This window comes from Trachurus japonicus, chromosome 23, assembly GCF_045865225.1.
Source record: "Trachurus japonicus isolate A0001 chromosome 23, Traja_1.0".
NCBI lineage: Eukaryota > Metazoa > Chordata > Actinopteri > Carangiformes > Carangidae > Trachurus > Trachurus japonicus.
The window spans coordinates 19,236,850-19,248,567 of NC_140929.1; the positions used below are offsets into that span (position 1 = coordinate 19,236,850).

Here is an 11,718-nt window from a genome sequence, read left to right on the forward strand (position 1 = left end):
TTTCAGTCACAGATTCCTCACCGTCTCACACTTGAGGAAACATTGACAGAACCGTGTGACTTCTGTCTTTGTCAGCAGCAAATAAAAAAAGGACTGAGATGAAACTTCAACATCAAGTTTATTCATCTTTATTGAGCAATACCGTTCAACTTACATTTCTTCTCCTTCTCCAGTGTACATTTTTTTTAATTCAATAAATTTTCTTTTTCAAAAATCAACATACTGGACACGGTGAGATCCCTTATGGGTGTGTGAATAACAAATCCACCTGATTAGGGAACCAAATAAAAACAAAGAAATGAACACAGCATTAAGATCTGACAGGGGTAAAGGGTGAACTCTAACTGTGCCTTTGACTACACCCTTATGTAAACTGAAGACACGGACACAGAAGTCCTCTGCATACATGAACCATAGAACTCAAGCAGGTACGAGACATTCTGTTTAGACTCAAGGGGAGGGGGATAAATCACTCTAGTGAGGGTTTCTCGCACACAGGGATTGGTCACAAGAGTTTCTTTAACAAAGTGCTTGATTGACCACTCGCTTTACAGAGGAAAAAAGAAAAGCTCGATAAAACTGCAGCTTTCAAAAAAAAAAGGGGGGGGGAAATTAACTTACAGTTCCTCAGAGATTGTTTTAAAAAAGACCAGCTCTACACATACAAGCTAAAAACGGTAATGAGAGGCGATGAAAACACGTCGGATTAATTAAGGCAGGCTCTCTGTAAGGCGTTAAAAAAAGTCCATTGCTGTAAGATCTCGGAGGAGTTAGTCCAAAGTGTCTCAGTGTGGCTTTGCGTGAAGACATCATCCTGAGTGCAGTGTGTGTGAACGGGACTCAAAAAGTTGTCCATCTTTCCATGTTTTAAATGTGCATGTAGGCGTGTGTTGTATGTGTTTATATAGAACTTTGGGTTTGTCACACTGCTAGGCGGGGTGCTCCTGGGCGTCCTTATACCACACGATCCTTTTGGGGTCTGTGAAGCAGACAACAGGACAATGTCAACGGGGAATACAGAAAGTAACTGAGTAGTAAAGTAATATATAACGATTTGTCAGATTAATCATGAATATTTTGGGCGTAAGTTCTTCACAGTGACCAATCAAACTCACATTGGCTGCCTTTACTGGACAAATGCAGGCTTTTTTGTAAAAAGCAGAGCAGCCACGCACATCCAGTAGGAAGACAGATTACCAGAATAAACAGAAGAAAAGTCTGCACACTTCAGGTTAACTTCAGATACGTTTCGAGCCACATGCTCTAGCCTGAAGAAGAGCATGTAGCTTGAAACGTAGCTTGTTGGATGTGCTAAATAAATGCACTGACAAGGGAGCTGAAGTGTGTGGACCTTTTTTCTGTTTATTCAGGCTTTTTTTGTGCAAATTTTCTTCCAGATCAAATTTGTTCCAGAAATTAAACATGTGCTCTACCTGTCTTACATCTACGTAAGAGACAAAACTGCTAAATATACACGCACATTTAAATTTCCAAACAAGCTCAAACCTGCTTCCCAATATTTCAGAGCTGCTGTGTGTGTTAGAAGAGTGGCGGCACCACCCACTCGACTCTGAGTCAACTCACCTCTTTTCTGTCTGTTACAGGCAGCATTCCATTCTGAGGAGAGAAAAGTGACAAAGAAAAGTTAGAGACAATGCATCGATGTGACCATTCTCAAATTAGACAATAAATGTGCCACTGTGTTGAAGGCTGCAGCCCTCACCTCTACTGTGATAGTTGAGAGCCTCCACTAGATGGCGACAGCTCAGCAGCAGCTTCCCGTTGCTCTCGTCCACCTCGGGGCGTGTGTTTGGGGCGACGGAGGTAGTGACCGGTGTTTCCTCAGGGACCTGGACCGTGAGAACTGTGTCCAGCTGCAGGTCGTCTGACTGTTTAGCGTCTGTGGGCTGGGGCTGGGGCGGGGGGGTGTTGGCGGCGGGGTGGGGGCCGGGGCCCTCCGCGACGGGCCGGGCCTCGCTGATGAAGCTCAGACCCCACTGGTTCTGTAGCAGCACGCCGATGGCGGGGCGGTCCTCCTCCAGCCCGCCGCCCGCCGCCCCCGCTTTCACCTTGGAGGCGTAGCTGACGGCGGGCTGCAGCTTGGCGGGGCTGTCCTGCACCGGGAAGGCGGGGGGGGGCTTCAGCAGCGACAGACTGTCCTCCACCCACCGCTCCTTGGGGCTGGCCTTCTGGCGGCCCGCGGCCTTCTGGCTCTCCCTGCGGACGCTGCGCCCCTTGTGCTGCGGGCCCTTGCGCTCCTTCTCCCTGCGGTAGGTGAAGCCGTGCGTGTGGGCGATGGGGTCGGCCTCGGGGGACAGCTGTCGGGGCGGCTGCTGCTGCTGCTGCTGCTGCTCGCCTGCAGAGATGCAACCTCCTCCTCCACCTCCTCCGCAGTTTCCTGAGCCGGGGGACAGGCGGCGGTTACGGATGTGAGGCTCGGAGTTGGTGGCTGAAACGAGGACTGCTGGGTCGCACAGGGTATCGGACTCACACACAGTGTTGTTGGCTTCCCATGTACCTGAGAGAGAAGGATGGACATGATGGTCAAACATCAGCTGTGTATTGTGTATGTGATTTCAGCATCGAGCCCATAAACTAAACTTTAAGACATCCCACAGAGGAACCACTGCCCTGTTCCGTTATTTAAAGTCTCATTACTTTTGCCAGGGCACCAGTGACTAGTACACTGTGTATACAAACAGCTGCCAGGTGCATTTGTTCATTAACAATCTGCACAGTTTCATAACAAGCACTAAGGGCGGAGGACATATCTTCATGACTTCACTGTGCCAGCTCCTTCCTGTTCTCCTCTACAGACAGAAGAGAAGAATGAAGAGATGGGACAGCTGAGTGAAACATCTAGAGCTGTTTTCTGCTGATGCTCTTAAAATGACAAATTGATAATGATCCCGGAGAATGAGCGGATCGTAGACATGACTAATCACTTTTTCTTTTCTTTTTTGCAACCACTTAAGTTAGTATCAAGCACAAACAGCTCAGCACAAATGTGAAGATTTTCATTTCTTCTTGAAACAACATGGAGACCCTCAGAGATCTCTCTCAACATTTTAAAAACTAAATCACCGACCGGGATGTTTTCTTTAAATCAATGAAAATAATCGTTAGTGGGAAACGTAACTTACATGTTGTTTACATAAGGAGAGTGTCACATGATAACACGGTCACACAGTGTTATTTACAGGAAGCTTTGCTCACTTGGGTTCTGGTAAACGCTTAGTAGGGGGGTAAGGTAATAACACGGGTGAAGCCAGCGCCGGGCGGTTTACCAGGTCAGCCGGGGAGAGAGCACCACACACGGCCTCAGCTCCAGCTCCTCCCCGCCACAGCTCATTAACTAATATAACCTGGGTGAGGCAGCTAACCCTCACCCCAACCCGTCTGAAACGAGGCGACAGACATCTGTAGAAAGCTGCAGTCCGTGTCCCGTCCTGCTCTCCCTCGGCTGCCATGTTAGCTGCTGCTAGCCTCTCTGCTCTCTCCTCTCCGGACAAGATGTTGTTCTCTCCGCGGCGGCAGCCCCGGCGTCAGCCAGCTCCAAACCGCAGCGTCATGGCAGGGCGACTTCAGCTCGACGGGTTTATCTATGAACCGCAGCGACCCGGTGGAAACAGGTCAACAAGCTGTCGTCGAGGACTCGGCTTCATTTTTACCACATCACAAAAAAAACCTAAAGCTAGCTAGCTAGCCCGTTAGCCTGTGTGAGTGAAAGTTTCGTAACCCTACCCATTCAAAGCGGCGAGCAGCCCGCTAGCGCCGCTAGCCTCGCTGCTAGCTCAGCAGCAGCACCACAACAACACCCGCCAAAGTGTTGGATATCTGACCGAGCTGCCCACAAAGTTGTCCAAACTCACCTGTTTTGATATGCATGTCTTTTCGACTGGTGTGTCTGGGAGGCTGAACCGTTTACTAACTTTTGTTTACAGCGCTGGAAGAAACGACAACTCGCTGGATGAGTCTTGTGTGGCCACCCGGAAGTGACACGCTGCGTCATGTGGGTGGGACCGGAAGTCCCTCAGATAAGCGCTCCGGCGGGAAACATGGAGGGAAGTTTAATCTGTAGGATATTATCTCAATAAACCATGTGACGACCACGTGGTGACACTGATCTAAGGAGTCAGTTTGGATGGTTTCCTTAAAATGTTAACGAGGGAATATTAATTGTTCTAATTTGATCGTTTGATGCACTATTTACTTCATGTGAAAAAACAAAAACTTGAACAGGCTTTTACACAGTCAACTTTGTGTGGAGAATACAAAAGTGTTTGGAAGTGGATCTATGCAAACTGATCAAAATGCCAAAAACAGCATGATAGTACAGTATTGAAAGACATAGAAAAAACAAACAAAAAAACAGTTTCTTCATTCAGAAGACATAGCCTATCTTTTCCCAGGATGATGATTTTGTAAAGTGTGACACAGAGAAAACATTTATAATCAAAAATGAAGTCAGCTAAATGTTCAGAGCCAGATGAAATATTTGTCAGGAAGAGCGCTCACTCATATGAAATGTCTGTTGTAGATATTTTAATTTAAACATGTCAGAATGTGTTTGGGATCTACAACTTGGGTGTACTTTCCCAATAAAACTGGGGTGTTTGGTCCTGCAAAATGTGATTGGTAACTGTTAATAGCACAAAATTATAATATTTCTTGTTCCATAATTATTCAACGGAATAAATAGCCCACATGAAACAAAAAAAAAAGGTCTAAAGGCCTGTATTAAAAATGGGACTAAATTAGTACAATGAATGTCTGTGCTTGATGATTGACCACACCAGCAGGCCCCAGTCGTTAACTGGTCCATTTGTATGATCAAAGCTACAATCTACAACATGAGAGCAGCTCATCATGGATGTTGACCTGCAGACAATGTGCTCTGAGGGCCTGAGTGGATTACACATGGAAAACTACACTACACAGACGCCTGTAATCAGTCACCAGCTCACCACAGATCTAACGACACTGCTGATTTCATATCAACGTAACAAGTCACCTCCAACATTACACAGATGAGACAATCAAGACAAGTATGATGAGAAATCAGACATGTAAGAGGAGCTCACCTTGGACATGTGGACAGTAGTTCTCTGTCTGTGACCTCTCTCTCTCCTGCGTCTGGTTCTCTGACTCTTTGTCTCTGAGAACTTGGACTTTCTTCCGTCTCTTCAGCTTGTTCGTACATTTCCTTTCTAAACCAGACGTCCCCTCAGTGTCCAGGCCTGTTCTTGTCTCACCTCCACAGGTCTTGGATTTGGCTGCAGCCCCTCTCCTGTCTCTCTCTCTAACTCCCATCATCCTCTCTGTCCGTCGCTGCTCTGCCCTGCTTCTTGACTGTGTTCGGCTTTATCACTCGACCTGTCCCTTTAGATTGTCCTCCCCTGAAATGTTCACACAATGACCTGAATGTTATCAACCATCTGCCCCCCCCCACCTCCCCCCTATTGTTTTTCTGAGGATACACATTGACAGATTTTCAGTGGGCTATTAATTAAATTAACTGAAACTTTAGTGCTGGACTGAGGTTCCTCAATCAGGATGAAAAATAAGAAATAAGGGGTCCTAAAGCGATTAACAATGAATCCCAAAGCAACATTTAAAAAAAAAAAAAGATTTATCTGTTATTTTTACCTTTTCCTGTCAATAATGGGCCAATTTTATATTTCTAACAATCATTTTTTAGTCGATGTGTTTCAGGGGACAAGTCCTGGTTGATTCACCTCCACAGACAGACCTCATGTTTTGGTTACATTTAGTCTGAGCACTAAGTTTAGTTTAGCATTTTACAACAAGTACACTCGCACACAACACACAACTCATTAGCATAATCAATGAAAATCAAATTAGAAAATCAAATTACAACACAACTGACTCAGACATCTTGTTTTTTAATGATGACAGTCGTGACATGATCAGCTGTGCCGGCTCAGAGATGAAAGGTTTCCACCACCAGGCCCTTCTCCATGTGCGTGCGCATGTGCCTCTTGAGCCTGGTTGTCGTGGAGAAGCTCTTCTTACAGAACAGACAGCTGTGCGGCTTCTCCCCGGTGTGCGTGCGCACGTGCATGTTGAGGTCGGAGGAGCACCTGAACCTCCGGTCGCAGTGGGAGCAGGGGTAGGGTCTCTCCCCCGTGTGGATGCGCCTGTGGAGCAGCAGCTCTCCGGAGGTGAGGAAGCTCTTGTCGCACTGCGGGCAGCGGTGGGGGCGCTCGCCCGTGTGAGTCAGGTTGTGCCGGACGAGCGAGGCGGACTTGGCGAAGCTCTTCCCGCAGCGGGCGCAGGCGAAGGGCCGCTGGCCGGTGTGCGTGTTGAGGTGCTCGCTCTGGGCTCTCTTGGTCTTGAAGCTCTTGGGGCACTGGGAGCAGCCGAACGGCCTCAGGCTGCTGTGGCTGCGCTGGTGTCTGCCCAGCTCGCCCTGCGTGAGGAAGGTCTTCCCGCAGGTGGGGCAGGGGTACGGCCGCTCCCCGGTGTGGGTCCTCTGGTGGCGGGTGAGGCTGGCCAGCTGGGTGAAGCTCTTCTGGCAGTGGGAGCAGCTGAAGGGCCGCTGGCCGCTGTGGGTCAGCAGGTGCCTGTTGAGGATCTGCAGCTGCGTGAAGCTCTTGCCGCACTCGGCGCAGGGGAAGGGCCGCTCCCGCCTGTGGGTCTGCTGGTGCTTGTTCAGCAGCCACACGTGGGTGAAGCTCTTTCCGCACTCGCAGGAGAACGGCCGCTCGCCGGTGTGTTTCATCTGGTGTCTCTTCAGGTCTGAGGCTCGGCCGTAGATCTTCTCGCACTGGGAGCATCTGTACTGGCGCCGCACCGCGTGGCCCTGCCGGTGCTTCAGCCGCTCCAGGATGCTGCCGAAGCTCTCGCCGCATTTCTGGCATTCGTACCGCCCGCCGCCTCTCTCCGACGCCTCCTCCGACACCACCACCTCCGTGGTGATGTCCAGGAGGGGGCTGCACGCCTGGCCGCACGCCTGGCCGCAGGCCGTCCGCTCAAAGTGCAGCTTGAGCAGACCCATCTGCGTGAAGCGTTTGCCGCACTGGGAGCAGAGGAAGGGGCGCTCCCCGGTGTGGATGCGCTGGTGCCGGGTCAGGTCCCAGGAGTTCTTGAAGCCCTTCTTGCATTCGTCGCAGGTGTACGGACGCTCGCCGGTGTGCGTGCGCTGGTGCCGGGTCAGGTCTGAGGCGCGGGTGAAGCTTTTGCCACATTCCTGGCAGGTGTGAGGGTCGGGTCTGTTGTGGATGGGGAAAGGCTTGGGGAAGTCGGGGGGCTGGGCCTTCCTCCTGGGGGGCTGCGCCGTCTGAGCCGCCGCCTGGCTGTAGCGCTCCGGGTGGCTGTGCTCGATGTGCTGCAGCAGGTAGCACTCCTGCATGTGGAAGAAGGGACAGGCGGGGCAGGCAAACACCTGGGTGGACATCTCCACCGTGGCACCTGAGGAACACACAGAGGAGAGATGCTGCTGAATTCTACACTAGCACTTCACAGACTGCTCGTCCACAAGACGATACAATTTAACACACTGTCCTCAGGCTCAGGTTTGTGTTTTTATGTTGTTGTGCTCTTGTTTTTAAGTGATTTTATTTGATTAGTATTTAACTTATTCTTTATTTGTGACTCTGTGGTACTGATACTCGTTGAAGGGACAGTATTTTACTTTTTATGTACATTTGTATACGAGAAATGACAAATAAAGAAAACTTGTAATCTTGTAATATAACACGCTTATTCTGCAGTCATCTCCAGCTTATGTCTTCCTCTCTCATATGACCATAGTTGTCTATATTTGACAGCATGTGCCCACGCTCTCCATCACGCTGCCCAGCTCACCTCAGCAACAGCAGAACCACTGCAGGCCAAACCTCAGCTGGGTTCGGCCTGCAGCAACAGAGCTGTCCATCAAACATCTGCTCAGTGACATTTACACATTTAGACTTTACAAAGAACCCACATATCTGACACAGATGGGACTCACACACAGCACTGATGCTGATGCCCAAAATGTTCTTTATGAGCACCTGTCTTAAACCATGTGAACCAATCATATCTATAAAAAATACATCAAGTATATTACTACTTATAATAATGACAAACCTTTTTACATCCAGTACATGTTGAGTCTCATGAAATGGCAGTGACAGACAGAGGAGATGTCTTCTAACTACAACACTGATTGATTCTGTAACTTTTACTCTTTAAAAGGGATAGTTCAACGTTTTGGCAAATTGGCCCATTGACATAATCCCGATAGTTTTAGGAGTAGGTTCGTTACGCCGTGAGCTGCTCAGAGCTATGCTACGGAGGCTAATGGGATTTCTTGGTTTCCCTCATCAATCTCATCAAATACACAATCCAACAACTCCACAACGCTCTGGTGGACAAGTTGTGAGCTGCACATTCACCACACTATGAGATAATAACACAACGTTACGAGACAGAGTTGTTTTCGAGGTAAATGCAGAGACTGCTTGCCGAACAAGTGACCCAGACAGAAATGCACATCAGCGGTTTTGCATGAATTTACCTGGAAAACAACTCTGTTTTGTAACGTTGTGTTATTGTCTAATAGTGTATGGCACCATGTACTAATTGCAACGGGCCAATTTGCCAAAATGTTGAACTATCCCTTTAACGTGGACCAGCACGTCTATTTTACCTTGTGCGCTGAGGCGTTCGAGGCATTTGTGGTGCTGCAGGAGAGAGCTGAGGTGGTCAGGGCTGGAGAGCGGCTGCAGGCAGTCCTTCAGCACCGAGGGGGCCGAGGTCAGCCACGACACCGTCTGTTCACACAGCAACAACAACACGTTACCTCAACAACACGTTACCTCAACAACACGTTACCTCAACAACACGTTACCTCAACAACACGTTACCTCAACAACACGTTACCTCAACAACACGTTACCTCTGTGTCAGAGCCACCACACACTTAAATAATCATCATCAATCAATACAGTTGCAATTAGTACCAACACTGAAGGGGAATATTTAATATTTCAGTGCAGATACGTATATATTTACCGTATACAAACAATGACCTGTGTTTATTTAAATGCATTCAAATACACAACCATGCAGACAATAAGACAACAAAAGAACAGCTCCTAAGTGCATTCTGTAACAGTAGTTAAAACAGAGATTATGTTGAAGGGACAGTTCAACATTTTGGCAAATTGGCCCATTGCCATAATCCCTATAGTTTTAGGAGTAGGTTCATTACTTTTAACTGTTGGTGCAAGTTATTTTTAGAAAGGTGGAGCAGAGCCGTGAGCTGCTCAGAGCTACGCTACGGAGGCTCATGGGATTTCTTGGTTTCCCTCATCAAACTCATCAAATACAGAGACTTCTTGCCGAAAACTGCCCCAGACGGGAATGCGCATCAGCAGTTTTGCATGAATTTACCTCAAAAACAACTCGTCTACGAGAGTGTTTTGATTGTGTATTTGATGAGTTTGATGAGGGAAACCAAGAAATCCCATGAGCCTCCGTAGCGTAGCTCTGAGCAGCTCTGCTCCACCGTTCTAGAAACAGCTTGCACCGACAATTAAAGGCAACAAACCTACTGCTATGACTATAGGGATTATGGCAATGGGCCAATTTGCCAAAATGTTGAACTATCCCTTTTAACAATTTCAATAAAGTCAGTAAGACTTCTAACCATCTTTTTTCAGCTTATCAAGTTTTAGTCTGCTCTGTGAATGATTCCAAACATTTGGGGCCTGACATCTGATCACAGAAGGGATGACTGGGTGAACAATGTGGTCATTTCTGGAGTAGGCGGCAGGCCTTTGTACATTTACAAATAATAGTGATGCTCCCTCCTGATAGTTAGTGTGTCGGGGCAGCCCACCTTCCGGTGCAAGACAGTCAAGTCACATCATACCTGTCCGAGGTCTGGCACTGGCAGCAGCTTCTCCAGTTTGGACAGAAACTCCCAGACAAGGAGCTGCATGTCTGTGTCGTAGCTGAGGCCGTATTCTGTCGGAAAAACCTCCTGGAAAGGACAAAATGACAGCTAATCAGAAATGAACACACAGGTTAAAAACATCTCTCTGGACTGTGAAGATGTCTTGCCTGGTAAAAATGTTCCCGTTCTGCCGGGTCTTTCAGAAGAGTTTGGATGAGCTCCATGAAAATGGCTTCTTCTGCATCCACCTCTGCATCTCCACTCTGAAACATAGGGTTAGGGTTACAGTGGCTTACAGGGACCATCTCCAAACAACACTGCACACATCCATCATGTGCCGTGTGACGATGACACAGAGCACTGACTCAGTGTCGCCTGTTATCTGTGGACCTGTAACACTGCTCACACTCACCCCTGTGTAGCCTGGGGGGCGGATTCTCTCCAGGTGAGGCTGGATGCACACCGTGTTGGCTGTTTCCTCGTTTCTGCACAGCTCAAGTATGACCTGAGGTAGAAAGAAGACAGAGCAAGAAGATAACAGACTGTATGATCCCTGTCTGCTGATCTGAGCTGAAACCAGACCGACTCACTCTGGAGCGCAGGCGGAGCAGCAGTTTGCCTCGCTGCGCCGGGCTCAGCAGGTCCGGCACCGTGGCCGTCACCAGGGACACAAACTCGTCCAGCTGTTCATAGTCGAGAACGTCCCTGCGCTGAGCCACCTGCCACATGGCTGCAGACAGCAGCCGCAGGGGGGGCACCAGCAGCCGCAGGGACGACAGGGGCAGGAACACATCTGTCCAGACACACACATGCAGCGGACAGGGTCAGCAGACCTCTGTGGAGTGATGAGCGTCATGTCCTGATGGGCCAAGAATCTACCTCTGCTCTTATTGGACACATGAGAGTTCAAATCTAACTTATTTAACTTGTTATACGCAAGAATGTGGTGACAATTTAGAGTTAAATACAGGTGCATCTCCTCAAAGTTATGGAGGTCAGGCTCAGGAAACCTTTGCAGGTGTTTGGAGTTCATTAGCTGATTAGAGTGTGACTTCATTAGGTTACAATAGTGAGCTTTGTTTCCCTAAAGTTTTGATTCACTGAATTTTGGGTCTTTCGTTGTATGTAAGCCGTAATCATTACAACTGAATAAATAGACATTTAATATTTCAGTCTGTGTGTATTGAATCTATATGAGTTTCACTATTTGAATTGAACTATTAAAATAAATGAACTTTTCCATGATATTCTCATTTATTGAGATGCGCCTGTACAACAGCTCTGTGTAGCAGTAGTTAGTTTTTACCTCCTCACAGTTTCTGCTGTAACCTTTTGCATTTTTACACAAGGTATTGTAGTACACTACAGATGTTAAGGAGTAAATAACCTCAACTCTCTGTTTGACTCTGTTAGTCCAGCAGTGTTGCTAATTTAGCCAGTTAGCCAAACAGTGGGGAGATGTAGCATTAACAGGCTGGTTTCAAACTTTGTAGAGCGCTATGAGACATTTTACAATTCCTCTCATTTATGAATAAAGCTTTAATGTTTCAGAAGTTGCCTTTTCCCCCAGTTAGCGGTTTCTGTGTTGGTCAGGTAGCTAGTGACTGCTGCTAGCTCCGAGCTAACGAGGCTACGCTAGTGAACCAGCTCAACAGGACATGAAACACTGAAGCAGCACGGACCTGTGGTTGTGTTTCCCCCCTGACAGGACCCGGCAGGCTGCTCCATCATTACACTAAAGAGTTACCCTCAAGTCACAGTAAGTTAGCAGCATCTGGCTACAGGTCGTTTGTTGTTAGCTCCTTTCACAG

The 11,718-nt window shown here is 48.0% G+C and overlaps 2 protein-coding genes across 2 annotated transcripts; both read right to left on the reverse strand.

The window, feature by feature from the left end:
* Positions 1 to 112: 112 nt before the first annotated feature.
* Positions 113 to 4,002, reverse strand: LOC146962871 (uncharacterized). Its single transcript, XM_085768753.1, has 4 exons — positions 3,873 to 4,002; positions 1,724 to 2,518; positions 1,585 to 1,617; positions 113 to 979 (listed from the first exon to the last, which is right to left on the reverse strand). Exons 1-4 carry the CDS (start codon positions 3,886 to 3,888, stop codon positions 930 to 932), a joined length of 894 nt encoding a protein of 297 aa, XP_085624879.1. The 5' UTR covers positions 3,889 to 4,002; the 3' UTR covers positions 113 to 929.
* A 1,683-nt stretch (positions 4,003 to 5,685) lies between these two features.
* LOC146962872 (uncharacterized) lies at positions 5,686 to 11,653 on the reverse strand. Its single transcript, XM_085769442.1, has 7 exons — positions 11,590 to 11,653; positions 10,498 to 10,700; positions 10,320 to 10,412; positions 10,075 to 10,170; positions 9,884 to 9,994; positions 8,657 to 8,780; positions 5,686 to 7,434 (listed from the first exon to the last, which is right to left on the reverse strand). Exons 1-7 carry the CDS (start codon positions 11,636 to 11,638, stop codon positions 5,945 to 5,947), a joined length of 2,166 nt encoding a protein of 721 aa, XP_085625568.1. The 5' UTR covers positions 11,639 to 11,653; the 3' UTR covers positions 5,686 to 5,944.
* Positions 11,654 to 11,718: the final 65 nt, after the last annotated feature.